The sequence below is a fragment of the Plutella xylostella genome, chromosome 18, assembly GCF_932276165.1.
Source record: "Plutella xylostella chromosome 18, ilPluXylo3.1, whole genome shotgun sequence".
Classification (NCBI taxonomy): Eukaryota; Metazoa; Arthropoda; class Insecta; order Lepidoptera; family Plutellidae; genus Plutella; species Plutella xylostella.
Genome location: NC_063998.1, coordinates 9,364,032 through 9,391,360, shown reverse-complemented (window position 1 = coordinate 9,391,360; position 27,329 = coordinate 9,364,032). Strand labels below are relative to the sequence as shown.

General features: G+C 35.6%; 1 protein-coding gene across 1 annotated transcript; it reads right to left on the bottom strand.

The window, feature by feature from the left end:
* Nucleotides 1-1,290: 1,290 nt before the first annotated feature.
* Nucleotides 1,291-25,171, bottom strand: LOC125489894. Its single transcript, XM_048627453.1, has 6 exons — nt 25,093-25,171; nt 16,211-16,436; nt 15,748-15,857; nt 9,980-10,111; nt 3,190-3,265; nt 1,291-1,927 (listed from the first exon to the last, which is right to left on the bottom strand). The coding sequence occupies exons 1-6, from the start codon at nt 25,142-25,144 to the stop codon at nt 1,834-1,836; spliced, it is 690 nt and encodes a 229-aa protein (XP_048483410.1). The 5' UTR covers nt 25,145-25,171; the 3' UTR covers nt 1,291-1,833.
* Nucleotides 25,172-27,329: the final 2,158 nt, after the last annotated feature.

Below are 27,329 nucleotides of genomic sequence, written 5' to 3'. Positions count from 1 at the left end.
TCGCTTTAAAAAGTTTTCCCGTGGGAATTCCGCGATAAAAAGTAGCTTATGTGTTAATCCAGGGTGTCTGCTAACTCTATACCCAATTGAATTTAAATCGGCTCAGCCGTTTTGACGTAAGTAACAAACATACACACATGATACTTACAAACTTTTGCGTTTATAATATTATATTAGTAGGATAGGATCAATGATTTTTCATATTCAATTTTCTATCTCTTACTTAGATCTGTGTCAAGATCAAACTCTTTGCGGTGGGGGTGGATCTTTAACTTTTTTGTTGTCTATCTATACCTACCATCCGCCTCGCAGTGGTTGTTTCAGTAGCGTATCCTCCCATCATCATCATCAGTCCACACGTCGTCTACGTACTCATGGACTAGGCCTCTCCACAAGGGTTTCATAGCACTATAAGTAGGTACTTGCGGCTTCACTCATTCTCACTACGTTGACTTTGCAAAATGCAGGAGCAAGTGAATACTCCCGCATCCTTTTGAAGTATTGTTGTGTGTAGATAAGTTGAAGTTTAAAGTTAATGCCAGTGTAGTCCACCAACCGCACTGGGCCCGCGTGTTGGACTAGGCCTAAACCATTTCTGCATTGGAAGGAGACCCGTGCCCCAGCCCAGCAGTGGGGACGTAATGGGTTGTGATGATGATGATGACCACAGTGTAATAGCATATCAGAGAAGCACTCATCTTTGTCTGGATCAATAACCAAAGTTTTTGAATGAACTGTGAATTAATAAAACAAATAGTGCAAAGGCAAAAAGTTTTATTGAAATCATTTCACAAATATTTGAACGATCAGTACGCTTAACTATTTTAATTTGCTTTGAATTCATAATTAGAAACGATGATAATACGTATGTACCTATGTAGGTACATAATCAATATTTTTCATAACATTAATGCATATTCTTATATAGTATTACATTTACCTACACATGAAGTAATTTATTAGTAACATCGAGATTCCCTAATAAAATATTATTACTATCACTTACTATTAATAAATATTAACTACAGTAAAATTATACACTCAGAGGTATTTCAAAAGTAAACCATAAATGAATTGAGAAAATGATAATACTGACTACAGTGGTAATAATTAACTTAATTTTAATAAAAAAGTAATCATTAATTAAGTAGGTACTTAAACATTTAGTTAAGTTAACATTAAACTGACCCTAAAAGAATTTGTATTGAGAACAAAGCAATAAAATTAATTAAGCAAAACTGTACTCATTCTAATTTTAAAAATTGACAACAATACCTCAGTATGTACAATGTTACAATTATTAAGTTTAAATAGATATGGTTAATTGGCTTCTGCGCCACCCACAGAACAACGCAGACTCGGGTATGGCGCCACCTTATCTTATTCAATAAACTACAAAATTATGAAATTATCCTATGATTAGTGTTAAATATTTTATAATTAAACATTATAAAAGAATAGGGAAAGACAAAAGATTTTAATTATAAATGTTAAGTATATTCATAGATAATTACTTATTTTATTTAGGTATACTCATTACTCAACACAGAATGAAAAAACTAAAAGTGGTGTAAAATACAAAAACTCAGAGAACCCATTATAATCTTTATATTCAATTCCCAGTAACCAATAATAGCTAAATAATATGTAAAAAATGTTTAATAAACACAGAGAAGTTCAAGCCAGGTCATGTGGTAGTTCGGAGGAGCCGTCCTGTAGCGAGACAGCGGCGGCGCGGGGGGCCCGCAGCGCGGCCCGCGGGCCGTCGACCCGGCGCCTAGTAGGCCGGCGCCCGGCGGCCAAGCGCCTAGCAGGCCGGCGCCCTGGGGCCATCTACCGGCCCAGCCCGGTCCAGAGCAGCCCCGGGTCGTGGTGGTTGGCTCCCGGGTACCCGTCCGTCTCCACGAATGATCTGCGGTTGTAAGATCTACGTACAACGAGATTTTTTATGAGTCTTTGGGCGGTTCGGTGGGTTCTATTTGTACGGGGTTCGGAAGAGAAGAATATCATAGTAGAGAAAAGAAAAAAGTGGAAAGAAGAAGAACACAGGTGCTGAAGAAAATTAAAAAGAGGATACAAGAAGAACACAATGTGCTGAAGATATTTTCAATGAGTTGAAGCATTGACCAAATAAGATATCTGTCTGTTTGTTGAAATTGGGTCACTGAGAATGATGAAGTTCTTAGAATCCCAAAAGTTAAGGAGAAGCTTGCCAGCCCAGCCAAAGCCAAGGCAAAAATTAGACTTGTAAAATAATGCTACTTCATTCATCAAAATAACCATTTAGGCGCGTAGGTAGTAGGTAAATTGACACGACAGTGCTGTGGTGATCAACACGGATGTTTTGCGGCCGAAACCGAAATTAAAATGACCGAACCTTGATCCCAATTAATTAGAACCGCTGTTGCCGGTATTATTGATGGGAGTTCGCCAACGAACGCGTGGGGGGGACTTATTGATCGATTGATCACAAATTTCCTAACTGAAGAGCAGAGTGCAGCTCTATATAGGTAAGTATAATGGTTTTAATTGACAATCGATAATGATTTCGATTGGGACATTTATTTATTATGCATTAAATTCGGTGTAATTAATAATTATTCAGATGCTCAGGGTTATTTAGAAGAAGGAAAATAATAAAATAGTGAACATAATGTTGGTAGAGATATATGTATAGAAATAGATAAGAGCGGAAATCCTTAAGAGTTAGTTCTTAAACTAATAGCTACGTTACGTTATACATACAATGTGATAGGGGGATGAAAAGTTGGTCATTACAATCAAGTTACCCCTTAATTTGAAAGTCCAAATACGGCTACGCGATTACTATGTAACCTAACCTACCGAGAATAATTCGATGCGACGTATCTTAAATGCACTTGGGATTAATCGTTCGCAACCTTCTACTCGATAGTAATGACCAACTTTTTATCTTTATAACTTTGTACATAATAATGGAAAAAATTTCTGTCCTCAGAGTTAGACAATAATAGAGGTACACCTATCTAAGGCCAATTTTCAAGAATAACTTTAATAAAGCTTGAAATCTCAAAAATCTGCTACGTAGGTAGCTCTACACATACCTAGTGTGTAAAAAAACTCCCAATCGTCCAACTCTAAGGTAAATTTTGTTAAAAAATAAAATTTGTTTTATTTCAGAAGCGGCTAGTACTATTAAACTGTGCTCACCGAATATTCCCGGTGGGCCGGAGCGGGCGCAGCGCGTGCAGCTTGCGGTAGCCGAGCCCACCGCCGCCGCCGCCGCCTGCGGGAGAAGCCAGCGTCAGCGTCATCAGAAATATAACGAGTGGAATATGCAACGCTAGACGCGGGAAAATGGGGTGCAATCCCGCGTGCGTGATGCATGCTGTTAAAAACAGCCTAAGAGAGTCTTCAGTGACGTATCACTACCAGGTACCATGTACCACAGCCGACTAGATGTAGGCAGAGTAAATCGGTTGTCTCGTATACTTATATATTTCAGAAGTTAATTATGTTTTTTCGACAGTATGACGCGATTTAAAAAGTCGACTCTGTTATTATTCTGCTATACGACCTATTATTTTGCTTATGTCTGTATGCAGGTAGGTATCAATTGCGAAATTAACTTGAAGTCGTATGCATTGAGGCCGCACGCGCCTCCACAGCTGAAGTTAAATTGCTTTGTCCATTCTATTGTTACAACTGCAGAACTACTTTCGGCTTATGGGACCATAAGTTGGCTACCCCAGCCGTCTCTTGCGTATGGGGTGTACAAGTTTGTAATACCTGAACTGTGTGGGCTGAAGCCCCAGTGGGTATACCGCAAGATATGTAGGATTGTGGGAGGGTTTGAATCGACAGATTTTTTGGTTACCGACAGATTTTCAGTGTCTATATTCTGGATCGTCCTCTGGATGTTTCTCTAATTCCATAATAATACAATCCCGAGCAATGAAAAAGTTCCAGAGGGAAAATAACCAACTTACTCCTACACGGAAAGGGCTAGCTTATAATAAAAATATATAAATGCAATATTGAAGTACCTACATTTACCAGCGCTACAGAATATTACCAACTAGGTAACATTGTGTTCAAATGAATGTTTTAAAATATTGGGGTCATTTATTGGTTTTTGTAAGTGGAACTTTCTCATTGCTTGCGAGTGTATCCAGTTAATAGGTCTGTCTCTCAGATGTCGTTGTCACGTCTTATTTTAATAACATCCTCCCCCAATTATTTACGTGTCAACAAGAGGGAAAAACTCAAAACAAAAAGTTTGTTTAAAAAGAAAATTGATATCTGCCCTCTGACCAACCTAATAGACTCTGCAAGTTGGACGAAGTTACTGAAAGATCAGTTTCAAAGAAATAAAACTGTGAGGAAGTACAGTCAGCTAAAGATATAATATGTATCGCAAACAGGTTCATCCTAAGACTCATGAGTAGAATTAGTATTGTTATTGTTGTACACACAATATTTTTAGTTTTTTTTTTTATCTCAATGGATCATAAAGTTATCGCATTTGCGTAGGGGTGACACATATATCTTTTCCATCCATCCAAAGGCGGGCAGTGATAATACTAGGGCGTGCAAAACCGGTTAACCGGTTAACCGGAAAACCGGTTAACCGGACAATATATCACGGTTTTTCATAACCGGTTTTGAGAGTTCAAAACCGGAAACCGAAAACCGGGTTTTCACCGATTTTGATCGTATTTTTATATACTTTTTTACATACATTAGAAGTTGAACCCATAAACTCTAAAAATAAAAGAATTTGTATATCGGTTGGCACACTGATGGACACTAGATTAATGGTGAAACTCATAAAAAAGCACTAAAATATTGTATGGAAATTGAGTGACGATTTTCTGGTGCACATGCCGGCACTCTGCCTAGGCGCAGTAAAGCAAACACGACGTCAGTGACCGATGTGTGCGTGTGAGTTCACATTTTTTGCTGTATGAAAACTTATTGCTGTGTGAAAAAAAGGTACTCTGGGTGCACATAATTATAACGTTAAAATCTGGCCCAATAAAGCACAACAAGGTGGTCTTCATACAAACTCTAGGTAAAACAGGACTGCATTGACCGTTGTTGAAAATATAATTAGGCCAAGTGCGGGGACTACGATCGACGTTATGGACTTTTTTCATGAAGTGTTGAGGACGTCAAATCAAATGCAGTCGTGTCCATCAATGAGTTAGGCTTTCTTTCGTTGCGTTGATATGAACAAATCTGTAATACATCAAAAAAACATTCATCATCTTACTGCTACTATAGAGTGGTCGTAAGAATCAGACGATAAATGTATTTTTTTCAAAATCTGCCTGTATGTTTAAAATATACAATTATTGATGATAACAGAACGATATAAAAACACCATTAAGGTGCCACACACTTTTTTTAGATGTGATAACAGTAAGTACTATGATAATTCTTATTTAACTTTTTTTCCTGTTCACTAAATTATTAATTTGTCATATGGTTGATTAAAAATAGGTAAGTATATCATAAAAAATGTTTTATTCGTATGTTTTGTGGATATCTCTATCTAAGAATATGGGTTCCTTGTTTAATTAGTACTGTAAGACAAAAAATATTTAAGTCCTATCAAAACCGGTGAAAAACCGGTTACCCGGTTTTGAGGCTGAAAACCGAAAATTCAAAACCGGTTTTGAAAACCTTCCGGTTTTGCACGCCCTAGATAATACCGCCTTTTGTACCCTAAATAAGCAACAACTTGTTAATTTTGTTATTCTTTTTGGTATACATGTTAAGAGTATTCTATCTATCTAATCTATCTTTTGCTGTCTGTACCTGCTTGCTTCCTATTGGTATTTTTGTGAAAAATAATATATTCAGCAACCATAGTCTGGATATAAATAGCAAGGGTGCTTGTCCTCATTCTATTTCGGTCACGGCGTGGTTTAATCAAATTAAACTGTCTAGAAATGTGTGAGTTTTTCCTTGAATAAATAAACCTCGTTAACTGAATGTCCCTTGTGTTAGATTTTACTACACAAGCGACAGCATTGCGTACGATATGAATTTAAATAAGAAGGAGGACTTTAAATTATAAATTCTAACTTATTAAATTCTTAATTTTGTATTTAAGTAATTAAAGAATAAAAGTAAATATACTCGTATGAACGATAAGCCTATTATTTAAAAAAAAAACTAACTTATTTGAACAAAAAGTGTAACTGTAGTGAAAATTTACAATGCCCAGTGAAAACTACATTAGGTATCCCAAAAAGGGCATGTAAATGAAAATAAATAAGTTTTCTTCTAAAATTTCAATGTAGTAAGTAGCGAACGAATGACTTATGACAAACAACCGATTGCAAACGACTATCAAACAATGCAATTAACCTTGTCTGAAACGAATTCACTGATTGCCATCGTACATCACAGATTCACTTGGGACAGGAAAATACATGTAAGTACCTGCTTAGGTACATATAATACTAGGTAACGAGTCTACTATCTAATTAAATTACTTTGGTATGTCACTGCAAAGATATATACATGCACTTGAGAGCTAAGAGAAAGAACTAAGGTGTAAGGTAATAACCTAATTACCTAACCAACATTAGAAACATCGGACATCGTACAACACTAAAAGTCGCATAACTTTTGAACTGCAGAACCGATTTTCATGAAACATGGCTAAGAACACGAAAAAATTTAAAATAGGTCCAGTCGTTTGGGAGCTACGTTACCACAGACACGTTAAACAAACAAAGCTTTACAAAAACAAGTTTTGGATCCAATTCGCGCTAACCACGACTACGACGACTTACGTTTACGTCATGCTGGTTTCTCATATTTAGCAGACTCGTGTCCGAAGGAACAAAGTCCCGGAACCTCCTACGTTTTCCGCAAGTCGGTTAGAAGATGCGTTGTGTATAAGTACATGTGTGTATGTGTGTCCTTACTGACTGTCATTGACCTTACGTTTTATGAGTGACAATTAGATCATTAACACGTCCTGAACTTGCACATTGGGATGGAGTATACTTGTACTAGGTATTATAAGGACAACATCACAAGTATATATTTGTATACTACTAAGGTATACAGGTACAGATTGTGAGATTACAAACAGGTAACATGGTGACACCTTTACTTGTATCTTAAAGAATCCATTGTATTTTGATAATTTTCAGCTAAAATTAGACCCAAATAAAGCTAACCACCTGAAACTTCTAAAGTTATTAATGAATCAAGTGGCTACCTACCTGGCCACTTTCCTAGGTAGGATAGGAAGACCGGATCCACTTGTAACTATTAGAGAAATACCAGGACCCAAGAACTCTATTCATTAAATAACAAAATATTACCGTAGTAGGCTAGGTTGTTATTTAGTACGTTTCAAAAATACTTATACGGTAGGTTCGGTTGTTAGTGGGTGTCAGTTTCAATTAAACTATCTACCGTAATTCGTCCATAATTAACAGATAGATGATACGTTTAGCTAATACCTAAAATTATGCATCATACATAGGTACATATAATGATGCACATTTTGCATAAGTATTCAAATTAAGTAAGTTTAATTAAAAATGTAAATGAGTCTATTATACTTTAAAAAACCAACCATCAGGCGACCCATCACATTTGTCGAGGATATTAAATTTATACAATGTCATTGTTGAAGCCATCTTTCTTTAAACATTGTCCAACAACGTGTCTACGCAACCGTCGACAACGAAAATCCAACGAGACGTTAACGAAAGTACGCCTAAGTACCTGCATATTTATATTCTGAAGTGGGCCCACCGCTCCGTGTAATCTGTGATTTTGTATAATAGGCTCACAATGATAAAATAGCAAACCGTAATCGCAGTAGTTATTTTTCCATTTAAAATAATGATGTCCAGATTTTGAGAATATGTAATGTTTGTGTTGAAAAGGTGTTTCGTTTTATATTATGTTGATAAACCATTTACATGTCATGGCATGGATAATGCTCGGTAAATATACCTAGCTAGTTACATTAGTGAGGATTGACCGCTGCGCTCGGTCATCAAGTCATTATAATTATTTTCAATGCCTAAATCATGACAAAATTGATGTACCTAAATATTTATTTTCATAGCATGACAATGATAAGACGACCGAATGGTGTAGTGGTTAGTGACCCTGACTGCAATGCCGGAATAACATATATTTGCACTCGGATCTTGGATGTTGATGTATCTATGTATTTGTGTAGATATATCAGCAGTCTCAAACCCTTATTACAGGATCTGCCTAGTTTGGGCGTCGGGTGGCGTGTGTAAAATTCATAAAAACAAAAACATTTACAGCTCGCCTATTAAAATTAAATAAAAAAGCGAAGAGAAAATGAGTTCCCCATTATACGTACGTTCCTGTGCATTAAGAGCTTCGTCCACAGATGATTTAATTATCCCCGATAGAGGTTACGATCGCTTTGAGACCTCCGACACAGACTACCTGTGACCTATAGACCTATAGTACGTTATTATAGAATGCACTCGCCTAGCATCCTGCTATTAAAGCTGTGTAAAATCAATTACCCAGCTTTAGGAATAGCCTTATTGTTTTTTAATCTACGCAAGGTTCTTAGAAGTAGTGAGTAATTGTTTTCATCACTAATTTTCTGAAAATAGGTGTGTAGTGACTGAAAATTGTCTTTTCATGTTTCTAAAAATAGCATTCTCGTGTACCTGTCTGGATATTATATTATTATATGTTTGTATATATTATAGTTATGTATCCTAATATTATATGTATATTATTATTATCTTTTATAAATTTATATAATTATTTGAATGTATTGTTATTATATATTAAGATAATTATTAAGTGACTATTTAGTTTTTAGTTCTTTCATCTTACATTTTTCCTTTTTTTTTTTTTTTTGCACATCTTTGTACCTGTTTTCCTGCACCTCCTGTAGGTTGGCTGGTAGAAAATGCTCTTAGCATTAAGCCCACCTTTTGTACATGTATTTTTATATTTGTGCAATAAAGAATTAAATAAATAAATAAAAAGCGATGAAAACGTAGACATAGACATGAAGTATGTATACTTACATACTATTTTATCTTATATTTATTTCAGCTTTCAGTAGTTTATATCGTGAACATGAACAAATGTCTCTCCAAATTCCTATCCGAATTCGCAGCATTGGCTTAATTGGAAACCACTCAGTAATTACGTAGACAAATGTTGTTTACTCAAAATGTCACGGACGAGAGCCGAATCTTAATCCGAGTTGCGGAGTAGGCAATGACAATCAGACGATAATAAACATCTCATGTAACGGGTTGAATTTGTCACGTTTGTGCAAACTGTATTAACCAATTGTACAAAATAACATGTCTCTATTTTCCACATTAATGTAGTTTCATCGCTCAAAATAATGACGGGGTATGGGGTGAAGGCTTGTAGAGTCAGTTAATGCTAGCTATGCAACGGTTAAAAGATGATAGTTTTTTTTCCTTACGTTCTTTCATTATTTCTCAATTAATTATTAAGAAGAATACCTACTTAACACAACCGGCGTCCAACGTAAGTTTCAAAAATTACAAAAGATAAATTGTTGCCCTTATAAATGTTTTTTTTTGTATTGCCATTGATTCTGCTGCAAAGTTAGCGTTCCTGGACTATAGCATTGGGGCTGCCAGCCAGTGCTAACCAGCTAAGTAGAGAATGGAAACTGAAATGACTTTGACACACATGATTGTACAACCTACCTTTTTCCATGATTCATTTTACCTCCTTCTGGCCCTCCAGCTCCAGGTGAATGTTTTGATAGAAAACCATATTAGGTATGTTACCTTTATATACCAATAGCTATGTATAATTGATAACACTTTCGCGATTCACACACGCACCGCGGGGCGTCGGCAGTGTGTGCTAGTAAGGGTTTTTTCTATAAAACTTTTTTGCATACAATGATAATCCGCCTTGCGCGGGCGGTGCGCGGTCAAGTGTGTGAATCGCGTAATAACCTACAACTTACCGCTGGCGGGTGCATGCACGACAGCCGGCGGGTCGCTGAAGAGACTCGCTCGCTGCTCCGGGGACAGCGCTGCGAGAGTCTCTAGGTTGTCTCGCAGCGTGTCGAAGAAGGACCCGACGTCGTTGAGCACTCCTGCGGGGGATATGTTAGTAAGCGGGGGACCTGGAGTCTAGCACGGGGGGCAAGACGTGACAAAAGGTGTTTTTAATATCGTGTAGATTCTATCACGTACTCAGGATTTCCCTGCACGCGTGACATCTGCAAGTGTTCTTTTCATACAACTCATACAAATATTTATTGTAATGCGTGGAATATGCACGCGGGGCACGGAAAATGGCGCGCAGTTCGAGTGCGTGATCAAATCCGCACGACATTAAAAACACCCATAAGTTTTCCGTCGCACTTCGTTGCATGTGACTGAGGGAGACGCAAAATATTGGTCACGTCTTGGCGTGCGCGTCTTGTGTTGCGTCCCGTGCTAGGCCTTCTGGAGTCTAGAAGTCAATTTTAAAAACGTTAAAAAAGGCTGTTCTTGCGGGAATCAAAGTAATCGCCCTCGAAAGTATTATTATTATTAATCGTTATGTAATCGTTTCACTTTTTATGTTTTAGCATAAGCACTTATATTCTTTAAATCAAATTAAACTTAACTAGAAAAAAACTATAGCTAAAGTAGGTATATATTTGGAAAATATTCATAAAAAAGCAGAACAAAACATACGTTTGTAACTTATTATATGGATAAATCGACGACCGAATGGCGTAGTGGTTAGTGACCCTGACTACTAAGCCGAAGGTCCCGGGTTCGATTCCCGGCTGGGGCAGATATTTGTTTAAACACTGATATTCGTTCTCGGGTCTTGGGTGTTGTTATTTATATTTAGTATCTATCTATCTATGTATTTGTGTAGATATATCAGCTGTCCGACACCCATAACACAGTTTCTGCCTAGCTTGGGATCGGATGGCCCTGTGTGAGATGTCCCCACATATTTATAAGTAAAGTTGTGATACTAGGAGACTTTAACATAAATACATTGCTTGAGACACCAACAGTAGTTAAATATAAAAGCATTTTAGAACCATATAAATTAAAGTTACATATAAATGAACCGACAAGACGGAATTCATGCATTGACCATATCATTAGCAATGTTAGTGATGGCCAGGGGTCAATACATCACCTAGGACTATCAGATCATGAGACAGCACAAGTTCTAAAAATCTCAGTTGATAATTCCTTAAAACCTGTAACTAAATGGTTTCAAAATGCAAGGGACTACAGTCAGGAAAATATCTTGAAGATGCAGACATGCTTGAAAGAAATGACCTGGACTGACGTTTTTGAAATAAAAGAACCAGATGAAGCTTTTAACAAATTTTATGACGAGCTATTGTGTTTATATAACTTGTGCTTCCCAATAATTAGAATTACTAAAAAAAATGAAGCAAACAATAAATTAAAATGGTTAACAAAAGGAATACGGAAGTCGTGTAGTACAAAAAGGTATCTTAGGTTTAAATATTATACTGAAAAAACACTACAGAGTAAAATTACATACAGGAATTATAGTAAACTTTTAAAAAAGTGTATAGATTCATCTAAACGTAAACAAACTAAAGATTACATAGACAATTCAAAAAATAAGTGTAAAGCATCGTGGTCAATAATAAATAACAATGATAACAACTCGACATCCAAAAACAGAATTTCAAAGATTAAAATTGACCACACTACAATTGAGGATCCTTCAAAAATTGCTGAAGCGTTTAATAATTTTTTCATCAACTCAGATAACACGAATGAAACATACGAAAGAACACTTGATTGTATTAAATCTTCGGAATCAAGCATCTTTCTTGCACCCTCAGATGAAAATGAAATAGTTAAAATTATACTTTCACTTAAAAATACAAATGCTACAGGTGACGACAACATAACAACTAAAATTTTAAAAACATGTGCAAAGCAGCTGGCAACAGTCCTTCAATATTTGATTAATATTTCATTTACAGAAGGGAAATTTCCAACGAAATTAAAAATTTCAATTGTCAAACCGTTTCACAAGAAAGGTGACAAGGAAGATATGGGAAAATATCGCCCCATTACGTTAATATCGGTGCTTTCTAAAATATACGAAAGAGTAATGCACAAACGAATAACCAGTTTTTTAACGAGATTTAATTTATTAGTAAAAGAACAAAACGGATTTCAGAAAGGCAAATCGACCTCCTTGGCATGTTTTAACTTAGTCAAACAAATAACCGAAACTGTTGATAAAGGAATACCCACAATAACAGTATTTTTTGATATGACAAAGGCTTTTGACTTTGTTAGCCATAAAACCCTTCTGGGTAAATGTGAAAAGTATGGCCTAAGAGGCCCAGCAAATAACTGGATTAAATCATACCTCACAGGACGTTATCAATGTGTAGAGATAAGTAAACTCAATGACAAACATGAACTTGTTGCTTATAGATCTTCTCTTAAAGAAAATAAATTGGGAGTTCCTCAAGGCAGTGTCCTAGGACCTCTGCTATTTTTAATCTATATTAATGACCTTCCCAAAGTAACTTCATGTAAATGTACATTGTTCGCAGATGACATATCGATTGTCATACAAGATGATGGTAAAAATAACTTTGAACGAAAGGTAAACGGTACTATAGGAAATGTTATTCACTGGCTTAAAAATAATAATCTGTGCGTAAATATTGATAAGACCACATATATGCACTTCTTTAACAGGAAAGGTCCCACAGAGGAAATAAATATAAATTATGAAAACCAAACTGTAAAACCTTCGAAGGTAACAAAATTTTTAGGACTTACAATAGATCAAAATTTATCATGGAAACATCATATTGAGTATGTCATTGGTAAAATCAATAGATTTACATACGCACTGTATAGGCTAACAAAAATCTCAGGTAAACAAACAGCACTAATGGCTTATCATGGCTACGTAGCATCAGCTTTGCATTATGGAATTGTGGTATGGGGAAATTGTGTAAATATTAATGATCTTTTTATTATGCAAAAAAAATGTATCAGAGCAATGTGTGACATCAGCCAAATGGTATCATGTAGGAACTATTTTAGAGAATTATCGCTTTTGACGTTACCTTGTATATATATTTATGAAATTTGTATTTTTGTGAAACAAAATACTGATCTCTTCACAAAAAAGGGTGACTTATTAACTTTTCACACTAGATACCCAAGGCAACTAGTTCTGCCAAGTTTTAAAACAGCAAAAGCACAAAATAATTGTTATATGATGGCAGTCCGTATATACAATAAGCTTCCAGAAATTATTAAAGATTTACCGCTTAATCAATTTAAATATAGGTTAAAAAAATGGCTAGTCATGGAATGTTTTTATAGTACCAAAGAATATTTTGAATTTAAATGATTACTTAATATAATAGGAAATTTTGCAATGCACTAAATTTGTAATTTGAATTATTTTATTTTTTAATCATCAATATATGTAATAATTATTATGAGTATACAGATAATTTAATTTATTGTAATTTTATTGGGTCTAGAATTTTATTAGTTTCAATTTATTGTATTTTGCTAAATTTCATTAATATATTTTTATTGGCCTAAATATTTGCATGCCTGTAAGGTGAAATGTGCTGAACTGATTATAAAATGTAACATCATATGTATGAACCACATTTGACGCAAATAAATGTCTTTGTCTTTGTCTTTGTCTTTGTCTTTATATTTATTTATTTATTATATGTAATCTGTGCCAAAACAGGCAAATATTGCAAATATTCCATATTTTTATGCGCAAATTGTCATAACAACAACAAAGCAACAGCGTAGCGCACGCAGGTGCAGGGGGTCACTCTATATGACGAAAAACTAAGTTTCCGAAAGACACGACTCTATCTCGTTGTAAAAAACGTGCCGATCACACGACAGCTCTTGTTTGTTCGTTTTTCGTCAATATAGAGTAACCCTACAGAAAAGGATCGAGGAAGAAGACGACTGATGGATTTACTAACAGACAGGCCATCTATTATTATCTAAGGGAGAGGAAACAGGAAAACTGGTACAGATTAATGTGAAATACATATTTCAAAGTTCAGTGTCTCATTTAGGGTGTCCAACAACGCTAACTGTGCAACAAGTAAAATATGGCTGATTATTTTATTTGCCTGCTCGCGTCCTGGTAAACCAGAAGATCAAGAAAGAAAATTCAATAGATTTTGAATTTTCTTTCTTTTCATGGTAAATAATAATAAGGGGCCGTCCATTAATCACGTGAGGCTCAAAGGGGGGGGGGAGGGGGTGCGTAAAACCTCACGAAACATCACGAGGGGGGAGGGGGGGTCTCGATAGACATCACGTGTATTAATTTTTGTCAAAAAGCGCTAGGTTTTTCTGACCCGAAATTTTGAACGGCGCAAAAATTTTAACGATTTGTAAGTATGACCTTGATTGACTCGCTCGCAGTTGCTAAGCAACGACTCCCCGCGCTAAATTTAATTTTCGTTATATTTTTTCTACTCAAAAATAGCGTTTACATAGACTTCCAAAAAAATACACGTGATCCAGGGGGGGGGGAGGGGGGGTCGGAGTCAAACCTCACCAAATATCACCAGGGGGGAGGGGGGGGTCAAAAAATGAGAAAAACGACCTCACGTGATTAATGGACGGCCCCTAAGACGTAAGATCCTCGTTAGTGTAAAAAACCCCGAACTTTGTTTGGAGAAGTTAGCACTTCACTTGTTTCTGTTGCAAAATTAGCATTTTTGGACTTTACTTACAGCTTACATTGTTATTAAACGAGACGGACCGATGTTTAAGAAAGCTAAAACACTATCGACTAAGTCTATAATTATAGGTAAGTATAAGTTATAAATACCTAACAAGAAAATCAATGAAAATTATAAGCATAAAATATCAGTTCATATGAAAAGTAAATGAGTTTTCTCAAACATAGATAACGTAAAATCAAAGTAAGTTCTGAAAAACATCTAGGTACCTACTTACACGTGGGGAATCCCCATGAGATATGGTAAGTACTTACATGACTTTCATTCATAGTTCATTAAGTAAGATGATTACCTATAAGCATACGCTACGTATCCACCTACTCGTGCGATATGATTGAGTATGTGATGACTATAAATAAGGACACGGGTTTCAAGCTCGCATATTGACAAAAAAAACAGATCAAAATTGCTACGAAATGTGGAAAAAAATTAAAGATTTTGTCTCACACACAACGCTCACAGAAGAAAAAGTACACACATTGTGTTGTAAAAGGGGTTGTTTAAGCCGAAAAGGGGTGAATAAGCTTATTATTTGGGTCAATTTTCTTAAAGGAAAATTTAATCTGTATTGGTTTACCAACACAACCCTTTCTCCAACACAATTAGGGTAAGTAGGTACATGGAGGTACAAGTAAAATCAAGTATCTTGATCCTTGATCAATGCCCAGAAGACACTATTTTTGAGATACCTTTGAAGGTGGAATATGTCAAAACCAAGTTCAAAACCGCTTGACGCCATTGGTCTAATAAATGTCTCGAAACCGCGCGCCGCCATTGGTCTATGCCGCTCAGGCAATGATGCATTCTGAATTGCATTCCTAATCCTCTCTAAACTCTTAACCTGCGTTCGCATAATATGATGCATTTATGAACGAATATTAATTAAATTCAATGGATCCTGATCAAGATACATGACTTCCCGTGTACCAGGCGTGCAGAAGCGCGGTGGGGGTGGCATCTAGACGGCTTACCAACGCCGACATACGGTGAGACAGCCTTACCGAGCGCGGGCGAGGGCTGGCGCCGCCGCCGCCCCGCGTTCAGCGCTGTGGCCACCGCGGACCGCTTCGGAGACGGCTCTCTGTTAGGCATAAAACAAAAGCTTATCATCATCATCGCCATTATCAGCCTGTAATCGTCCACTGCTGGATATGGGCGGAAAGACTGGAGGGTTTTAGCCGTAATCTCGATGTTTGGCGGGTGGGTTGGACTAGGCGCTATAGTCAGAGTTGCTATCTGACGCCATCAGGCTATCATCATCTATAGCCCGTAATCGACCACTGCTGGACCACGACCTGCATCTCCCTCCCATCACATTCACAACATCCCTTGGCAGTTATAGCAGATTGAAGACGATGGAGACTGACTCTCTTCACCATAAGGTCTTTTTGGCGTCAAGACTCGAGTTGAATGGTAAAATACCATATCACTCACCTGACAGCCTCATCCAAATTCTGCAAGTCATCTTCTATTGACAGGTCATTCCCTTGGTCCGGGAAGCCGCGGGGTGAGGGCAGGTCCAGCGGGGCGCGGGGGGCGGTCAGGTCGTGGAGCCCGCAGGGGGAGGCCAGCTCCAGAGGGGCGCGGGGGCGGAGCAGCCACGGCCTCTCCACCAATAGGCGCAGGATGTCCACGCGCTGGCTTTGGGATGATGTTGCACCTGGATGGGGAAATAGTTGAACAATTTATAAGATAAGATCTCATCAGTTTGTACTATTTGGTACTAGTTGATGAAGTGAGAGAAGGTAATCATCATCATCACAAGCGACCTATGATTCAAAATGGCGGGATAAGGCCGGCATCAGTTGAAAAACATCCACGTTTTCAGGATGCATAAAATATTCACCTTTGCCTCACGGATAAAATTGATTGTAAAGATAAAGTAAAAACAAAGTTGTCGACACTATCCTTCAGCTACTGGAACGAAACCGAAGAAGAAGATGATGACATTAGAAAGTTGCAATTGCATTTTCTAGTTCAAAACAAACTTCCCTCATATTGAAACCCAACAATGTTAATTTTTAATGTGACGCGAGCGATGCAACCGACGCCTGGATGGAAAAATATCAAGAAACGAAGGTGATATTTTATAAGAATCTACAATATACATTATTAACTCTGACTCTGTTGGTATACCTGTTATAGCATAACAAAAAAATATTCAATACATTAATAATTAATTATACCTGCTGCATATCTCAAATGAAATATCCTGCATCTCAAAATACATGAAAAATCATGAGATTCATGATTGATGACCTATCATTATCGAAGTACCCAACTAGGTAATTACGTAAATTTAAAGTAAATGTGTGTTAAAAAAACCAGGTTAATTAGTTTTTCACGTAGAAGAAAAAAGGTGCGTCGAAAAAGCAAAACTCGATTTAGGGTAGCGAATACGCCTTTTAATTTGAAGTGTTCCCAAGAGTTTAGAGGACATGAATTTAAATGAAAATTATTTTAGTAAGTGAAACCCGCACATTGTGGCCCCCAAATGTACGTCAGGGGAATCACCGGAGACATTTACTAAATGTTGTGTTTAATATTTAACGTGGCCAAATGATTAAGTTAAATGGCTTGAGTGCGTAGCCGGTAACTAAACAGGAATTTCCATGGTTTTCGTGGTATTTATTTACGAGTTCGCTGAAAAGTATTGCTTGGAAGGCTACAGTTACAGTTCGCAAGGTCATGTGATTCATGAATTTCATGATATAATCACAATCAACTCTGTTTTCTTTATAACAAAAAAAGTTTTAACGTACACCTAAATACGTAATGACTAAGAAAGTATGTTGATGTATTTTCTTGCATTTTCAGTTCGTCTTTCATCTCATAGCCAGTTTCAATAGGTTACTTTCATACTATTTTGACAAACTATCTTGAAGCACAAGCAAGTTATCGATAGATCGAGGTATTGGTGTCGGCACTACACCGCCACGTGCACTGAAGATGGATGAGGCGACGTCGAGTCTCCTGCAAGTGTCGAGACAACTGCTATTAGCCACGAGTACTGGTGGTAGACGTGCGATGGACAGCTGGCTAAGTGGGGACACGACAGCTATTGGATAGTGTATGAGCAAAAACACGAGCCAACGAAAGGTACGGAACCGCAAAAGTGAATAAATAGGTTAATTTTAGGTTAAGAGGATAAATTGGTTGGGGTCCACCAACCCGCACTAGGCCAGCGTGGTGAACTAGGCCTAAAACCCTCTTTATATATCAGTGTTTCCGTAAATCTCATATTACACTGGCAAATGACGAATTTTAAACAAATAATTTGAGCTTTTCTTCTTCTTCTTCTTCCTTGCCTTATCCTTATTTAGGGTCGGCTTTGTTGGTCATGTCACGCCATTTTACCCTATCCTTTTGACAGCACTAAAATATGGATCGACATCGCTGACAAAATTAAATTTTGCGCCTTCAGAATTGACATGTCGTGCTGCTATTGGACTCTACAGCCATCAACGACGGTGCGGCCGTCGTAACTCATAACCCACGAGCGCTGCAACAATCATCTATATAGATGCTGTGGCCAATGATGATGATGAGAATTGACATCATTGTCGTAGGCAAAAAAAAATACATCACTTCCCAGTTGGCAGTACCCTAGCAGTACCTAAGTACCTTCCATATTTACGCAAACAGGGTGAAACCAAAAACAGACTGTGATAAACCTTGTACCCGTGAAAGTTCAACCCTAAATCATACGTCAAGTGGGAAGGGTCAGTGTAGGGTTACCAATAAGGGGCCGGTAGTTACTTTGTATAAGACGAGACGCGGATCAGGCTGCGATTCTTTTGGTAATCTTTCACCTTTTACCTCGCGAGTGACGCGTGTCACCTAAAGATCGATTGATTTTTTCTTTTTGTTATTTGCGTAGAGTGTATGATGCAAAAAAATAAGTTTTATTTTTGTATTTTAAAATTAATTATGTATTTTGTACGACCCTGTGTGATGTCTACTCTCTAATTAATAAGCGCAGATCTGGTGCATGTGAGCAAATATGGTCAAAAAGCTTCGATAAAGTCACATTTCTACTCGTAAGCGTAAATTTATTAAGTAATATAGTTCGCAGAAACTAAAAAAAGGGATTGCAGATGATATATATGCCTAAATACCTATACCTGAACATATCAACTAAAATACCTTTTCAATAATGATATTAACAACGATATCTCATAAAAATTTAGTATTTGATCAGATGAAGTACTTAGATAGTAATAAATTCGTTGTTATGGGCAGTTATTATCCTTTAGTGTGTTTACTGAAATGGGTGTGTAATGTGGCTATAAAATCTGGTGTTACTGAAGACACGGTGTCTAGTAAATATATTCTTGTATTTATTAAATACACACGTACTTATGTACAAAAAAGAAAGTACTACTTAGATTTAAAAAATGTGTTTGTAAAATTAAATCTTTACTACTAAGTTGTTCTGAGGTTCAGTGCAGAGATTCCTAGAACACGACCGAGAATGTTGACTCCAGAGGCTACAAGTATGCAATAAGTACGGTAAATGCCACTGTAGATAGATACAAGATATAAGCCTCTTTGGGTGGCATTAATTTTAGCTTCTTACATTGCCAACAGGACACCGCGTACTAAATTTAGCATCTTTTAACAATAAATAAACTTCTTATGATAATAGACTTAATGGTATGCATGCTTAAATTCAGTTATTGAATAAAGGCTTTAATTATTATTACGAGTATTAAACTCCTTATGTGAAGTTTGTAAAAATCCACGATAGTTATAAAACTTTGTACAATTTATGGTAAGTAATTAAAGGACATCTTAGTCGTTCAGCATCTAAAAAGAACACCCCTATTTTGCATAAAATACAGAAAGTCGCATAACGTTTGAACAGCTAAACAAATTTTCTTGAAACATGACTAAGAAAAGAACACTCGGGGTTACATTACCTATGACCTTATCAAACATAACGAAAATCGGTACAGCCGTTAGAGAGCTAGAGACAGATAAGCCTACCACACAAACACACACACACACACACATACACGTTAAACTAATAACACCCCTCTTCTTCCGTCAAGGGTAAACCCTTAGTTAGCTTAGCTTATAAAAAGCAATAACTGTCGCACATAAAGTCATAAATAATTAATGTAATTATTACAGCATGCCTCTGACCTAATGCGCAGCGAATGTATCGGGAAGAATTTCCATTTAGATCCCAACAAATGCATATTAAAGTGGTTACGTTGGCATTTATCATTTAATTTTTAAGGGATTTTATTTTTAAGGGAAGGTGTTATATCTTAACGTGGATATTTTTTTAACAATGTTTTTTTTATAAATTACGATTATTAGTTATTTTAGGAGGAGAGCACACACATCTTTCAAACCTGTTGATTTACTTTGACAGAAATGTCACCATCGTTAAAAACCACCGACACAAGTCGCATAACTTTTGAACTGCAGAATCAATTTTCACGAAACATGGCTAAGAACGCTCTGGGTGACACTACCTTTAACAAGAAAATCGTTTCAGTCACGTTAACTTATAACACCTGTATTTTTCTGTTGAACGGTTTTATATAGTTATAATTGGATACAAATGGGTGTTATTCTCATCATCAGTGGCATGCATTGGGAAATATTATGGTTGCGTTTCTCGTGGAAACGACATCCTGAAAGTAACCGAATGTAATTATATATGTAATAACTAGCTGTTACCGCGAGCCTCGTTTCTCCTTAAAAAGTTTTTTCGTGGGAATTCCGCGATAAAAAGTAGCCTATGTGTTAATCCAGGGTGTCAGCTAACTTATTTATTTATTTATTTTAAGGCACACAAAACAGGTTACAATCATTATAAATAAAAGTGTTATAAAAAGTATTTTGTTCTAGATTATAACCCAAAACATGTGTACACAGCATGATTAAAACTAGAAACATGTTCTTAAATATTAAATATGTTCTTAAATACTTCATGCATTACAATCAGTTCAGCCGTTTTGACGTGCGTTTAACAAACATACACACATATACTCATACACTTTCGCCTTATAAAGTAGGAAGTAAGATAAATTCACGATATTGAAATGAAAGTGGCGTTACTGAAAATACTCAATATTTTACTAGTCTACCGGGGCAACTTCAAAGGCATATAATATATGTATTTATCAATATAACATAATCGGATCAGGGAAGGATCCTGAAACTGCTGACAAAACTTAGTTTGTTCATAGCGAGTTGGTAAATAATATACCTAAATCGTTTGTTTAACGTTATGTAAAATTAACATTTAAACTTAACAGCAGAGATATCATTGTTACTTAAATTCTATCTGACTTTTTTAAAAATATAACCATGATCGGTGGAATTTATAATAAATGACCCGTAAACTTCTTATTATTGGAAAATTAAGGGAAAAAATATATTTAATTATTTATCCATGGTAAAAATCACAAGACCATCAAAATAATATAAGACCTATTTAACAATTAACAAGAATATGAATAACAAGTTTACTTCTTTACGCATTTTATTTCTTACAAATTATTATACCCTTGCAATTTCATTCTTAATCAGTTCGTAATGTAAAAGAGAATATTAGCTCGGTATTGCAAATAATACTCGGAATAATGTGAGGATTACATTTAACGTTCTATTCGTCACTCCAATCATTTTCATAATTTCCGAGGCAATTTGCTACATCAAAGAATATCTTATATCAAAATGAGTTTTTTTTGGTTACAAGTTTTTTCCCTTTTTTATACCCTTTTTCTTTTAGATAAGCAAGTAATATGTAGGTATAATAATCTTAGATGTCAGACATTGGCGATCTCATAGAAGAAAATTATATTGGTAAGTACCTAGGTATTTATTTATTGCACTTAATTTTAATATGACGACCGATATGCTCTGCCTAGCTCTGCTTATTATTATTAAATAAATTTCCTAACTTGTTTAGATAGCTCAATCTAACGGGCAGACATTTAAAGTAGACATAGGCAAAACCTACGCATGTATATTTTAAAATGTAGTCTCTAGCATAATCAGGCAATCAAACTAGTTTTCGTATAGTCCTCTTTCTTTCCCAAAAAGCCTCACCGTATTGTGTTAATGTGTGATCTAAGAGTTATATTTTATAAGATCACCGTTTGCTTATCTTGCTATCTAAGGCCTTTGGTTAAAAATGTGTGTTTACTTGGATCTACGCGAATATCCGGTAAGTATTATTATAATCAGAGCCCACAACAAGTTACATAGGTATTCGAATATCAATCAGTCGAATAGCTGAATTTTTCATATAAAAAAATATAGTTTACATTTAATTATTTTGCTTTGTGAAAGTTTTATTTTTGTGGCCGATATCGCAGTTTGGACGCACAAAGGCACTGTTTAAAGTGATGAAACTATCTAAAATATTAAAAACCAGCTACTCATAATAAAAATACACTGTGTTTTTTATTTAAAGGTAAGCTCACTCCTACTCACTTTGCTTGTAAACTAGAAATAAATTAAAACAAATACTCCTAAAATACTACCTACATTGATAAATTTGTCTCCTTTATAAATATGTAATTAATGTTGTGTATTGCACCGAATAAAGTTTCATTAAATCTTTCTTACTAAAAACTACGTAGGGGCTTATTATGCAAAAGCACGTTCACAGGGTAAGGGTACCGTAGTTCGGCACCATTGGCCTGTCAGCGTCCAGTGAGGTGGTTGTACCGTATAATTCCAGTTTAATTTAGCTCTTACAGCAACGGGCATGCATTCTTTATTTCTCATTCCAAGATGTCGGCCCAAGCGAAGGCAATTCTTCGCACAAACGGCAATTCAGTAGGAATTTTATTGTTGTTGATAATGAGTGTGAGCTATAAATTAGAAAGTATATACCTATGTGAATAAATATGAAATCGACGATGGATTTCGTATCTGTAGATATAAATTTCAACATCTTGTTTCATTGATTAGTTTTTAATGCAACTTGTTGTTAAGTATATATATCTTAAGTATATAATCATTATGTGTACAGTCAGCCAATCATAATTATACCACCACAGTTTGATGGTAAGTGCCAATTTCTCCATAGTCGGTTAGAGCATAACCAGGGAGTAGTGGTTGACTTTTGACACATCTGTCATGAATTTTATATGGAGATGTCGGTTAATTTATAAATCAATCCCTGGGAAGTTCATTGGTATTGCACACAGTACGAATACAAAAAACATGTATTTCACAACACGATGTACAAAGTGTATATATATTATATTCAGAATAATGAGAGTCCAGTAGTAACCGGCTCGAATAATTTATTCAATATTCATAATATCATATTGGACACGAAAAGACCATAATGTGGGACCGTATGTTACATTATTAGTTTAGGGCAAGTCACGATTTCGGATCACAAAACCTCATATGTTGCAGATATAAATTATTACCCTTCTACATTAGTAGTATAGTAGTATCTATACTGTTGGTAGATAAATAATAAGTATTTACCAATAGTGCACTGGCAGGCAAGGAAGAGTTAACCTTAATGCCCGGATTTTGCACTTTACCAAATGACCGGTATTTCAAAACGTAGGTACTAGTTCAAAACGTACTAATTTAAAGTTTTTAATAAATAAACCGATATATATGGAACTATTTACTTTCAATAACATATAATTTGAAACTATCTACTTAGTTTCAAATTATATCAATGCATTTAAACTGAGCAGTAAATAAGTATTTCGCGAAGTTTGCTTGATCACGAATATAGTAAATAGATACCTACATACTTAATTCATATATTTCAGATGTAAGTACATAATCTTTAAATATAATATTTTTTAAAGATTTTGTTGAGTAAGGCATCGAAGATTTCGGCAGACTGACTAAATCGAAAATGACGACTTAACATAATTGACCAGTGAAAGCCTAATTCAATTCTAACCAATAAGTTAAACAGTCAGGCAATGTTTGCTTGCGGGAAACTAAATGTTTTGATTAGTCGTCGAACTAATATTGTTGGGAATATTCAATCAGTGTATTCCACTATTTACATATCTATCAGTCAGATTTTAAGTAGACGTGGAAAGGTGAGCAAGTCATGATGTAGCGTTTATAAGATATAATAAGTTGTTTGTACAATTACGTAATTATTCATTATTTAAAATAAGATTTTCTTAGGTAGTTCTTTTACGCAGTGTATGATAAATTGATGTTATAAATAAGTATTTATTTTTTAATAATTATAATTTCATGAAAATATTTATAGATATTTTGGCAGACGTATAAAGAACCTCCTTTTTGCGAAGACGGATAAAATATAACTCGAGAAGGGCTGAAATGAAAAATTCTTGTCATTTTTATAATAATCTTTGTTCTATCCGTGGGAGGAGTCATAAAAGAGCTTGTAACTAATTTATTTTACAGCAACATACAACGTCGGTTTTGGCTTCACTTTTATAATTATTATTTGCACAATTGCACAAAACATTCAGCACAATCATAGACTAATAAGCACCTATAAATTGCAAGTGCCAACTTTAAAAGCTAAATTGCAAGTGCCAACACCAGATAAGTTTTATAGGGCAATAATTTTTCTTTGTCATTTCTGCACACTGCCATGGTATTCATTTGGCACTATCAGTTAAAGAAAAAACTTATTTCCCATATTTTACCCATTGCAGAGTTAGCGCTGTTGGACTCTATTTTCGGTGTAGGCAATTCAAAGGTTATTGAACAACATTTTCTGACCGAAGAAACACTTATGACCAACAGGTGGTGCGAAACTTCAGTAAGCAACTTCTGAATGTTACAGAAAAACGTACCCAAAAACTTTCATATACTTATTTATAAGTTTCAACATGTTCGTACGTGCATAAGTATGTTACTTTTGTTTGTAAACAACTCACTTAATCATAATTGTATCAATACTCACTCAGATCGGTTAGTTATTGGCTGATTGATTTGGCATATTCACTTGCTTGGAAATAAAAAGGCTAAGGGTTTATCTTTTAATAATATACCTCATATGTACAGTTTTCTGTGGTTTATCAGATATTTTGCTATAGGTAATTAGGTACCTATAGTTCTCTCCTGAAATCACACAGTGACATAATGGTATTATAAAGTTGCATTGGTATTTATTCCGCAGATAACTTTGATCAGACCATAGAAAAATTAATCCTTAAATCCGTAAAGATAAAAAACATAATAAAGAAACAAATGCAAAATGCACAACAACCCAAACTTTTTGCAACAACCAGCCAGCAACATAAAAAGCAAACCCTTCGCACACTTCCACAAACGACAAAAGAGGTTGAGAAAAAAGTTTAAAATTCAAATTAGGAACTGACCGGCGATGATCGCGGCTAGGCACAGGGCGACGGCGCTCGCAGCACGCGGCATGGTGGCGAATGGCGCTGCGGCCGCCCGCCCGCGCCTTTTACCAGCCGCCCGCCCAGCGCGCCGCCCTACCACGTAACTTACACGCTCCTTGCACGATAGGGGGTGAGACGGATAAACTACATGCTTGTACACTGATATAAAAGAAAACCAGATAGTTATTAAAGAAATAAAAGTATACAGACCAACTATAAAGTCATGACAATAAAGAGTGCAATTTTGCAGACTTTTTATCATTGTCAGTTATTTACTTACATTTACATAAATGTTAAAAGTAAAATAAAAATACCGATGGATAATGTTTTTTTTTACGGATTTGTCCTAATATAAATATAAAAGTTCGATTATATACGGTCTTTAACAATTAGGAGTTTAGTTTTCACTGTATAGTTTTACTGTAGCTAACATTTGTTTTTTTAATATAGGTACAATTGTGTCTATTTCTATGACGATCAAATTATTATCCTGTTGGTAACTAACACCTAGGGTTGATCTAGAGGTTAGTTTAGTGAGGGAGAACTGATAAGATAACAATGCTACCTAGCACAGATAAAACGATCATAGAAGTTAAATCGTAACTATTTACGTTGCATGTTTCCCGCGTCGTAACATTCTGCCCACGAGGTAGGTAGTAGGTACCAAGGGGGCGGTGCGTTTTCCTTTACCATAAATACCTAGAAATCCTAGAATGCGTTTTGTTTTCACCGAATGATATATTGGACTTTGTATACGCAATAACATTTTAATAATAATAATTTGTTGCTAACCGTTTAACCTAGTTACGTTGTGGTATTTTCAATATGCATCAATAAATTTTGTTTTAGAATTTTCATTCATTCTTTCCTATACGGTAAATAAAATAAGAAATAGAATACATTCATAACATACCGGTGCGTGGTAGCAGTTCGATTTCCGGCCGGGACTCAGACATTTACGCCTCGCGTCGACTTCGACTAAGTATTTTACAAAATAAAAATATGCAATACAATTAAGTATGAGACGTACTTACGTGTAATGAAATAACGTGTAATAAATAATTTATGCAATTCTGACGTCACTGATAAAGAAATTCCACGCAGATAAAGGTAACAACGTACAACTAAGGGTGGTTTCTTTCATTTCTCACGGAAAAATAATGTATTTTCCTGTTTCATATAACGTCATCTCAGCATTCCTGCTTCTAAGAACTACAAGTACTCGCAAGTAAGTAGGTATCAAACATCCGAGAAAGCCTTTGTAAATAGAAACGCGATGATCCGTTGAAGATTCTACGCTACGATCAGGGAAAACTTTTTTAATATTTCATAATTCTAACAAAGTCATAGTACGAAAATGTGCGGTGTGGGTGGTGTGGGAAGAAAGATTAATTGCCTGTTTTGTACAGGGACATAATGTGAATGCCTTATCGTTTATCGCATACGTGTACCTATATGTTGTATCGCAAAAACTTACGTGGGTAAGTTTGTAATTCTGGTAACTTATTGTGTACGCTTAAACTTGTAGAAAACGTGGTCGTTGGGAACCTATGTGGGACTTGGGGTAAATGGCCTTTAAGGATTCTTAATAGGATTTCGTAGTTTTCGTTTATATGTGAAAGGGCATTGCTATTGACATCGTTTTTAGCCCTTCAAATTAGATCTACACACAAATTATGCCTAAATAGGACACTCTAGCACTCTAGGATCTAGCCAGATCCCTGTCTGAGGTTAAGGACAGAGTATCGTAGCATTTTTATAAAACTGCATCAAACTAACTAGATATTCACGACAATAAATGGCATTATTTATTTATTTATTATTTATTTATTTATTTATTATTTTTCATGGAGAATCAACAGCATGTTCTTATTTATAATAACTTAAAATAGCTATTTAATATAATATTAGACAGGCCATTAACAGATTCCCACATATAGAAACAAACTTAAAGTATACAGATAAAAAACTACGCTAGTTACAAACTAACAGCGGCAAGCGCCACTACGCCTAGTTAGAATTAAGTGCCTACTGACTTATTATTATTGGCAACATAATATTAGAAGAAAATAATAAAACAGAAAGCTACAATATTTGTGGCATTTGAATATTAAATACCAAATGCAAGTGTGCCCCCAGATAATTGAATTAAAAATAAATGAAAATATTTTATAAAGTTATTCACTTAACTAACTACCTAAATACTTATATTA

What these genes read in the sequence shown, in the direction of transcription:
- LOC125489894 (XM_048627453.1), bottom strand. Translation starts at nt 25,144, where the DNA reads ATGCCGCGTGCTGCGAGCGCCGTCGCCCTGTGCCTAGCCGCGATCATC. An exon ending in AATTTGGATGAGGCTGTCAG is followed by an intron (nt 15,858 to 16,210) that starts GTGAGTGATATG and finishes TATGCCTAACAG; the next exon opens with AGAGCCGTCTCCGAAGCGGT. An exon ending in CGGCCCACCGGGAATATTCG is followed by an intron (nt 1,928 to 3,189) that starts GTGAGCACAGTT and finishes CGTTGTACGTAG; the next exon opens with ATCTTACAACCGCAGATCAT.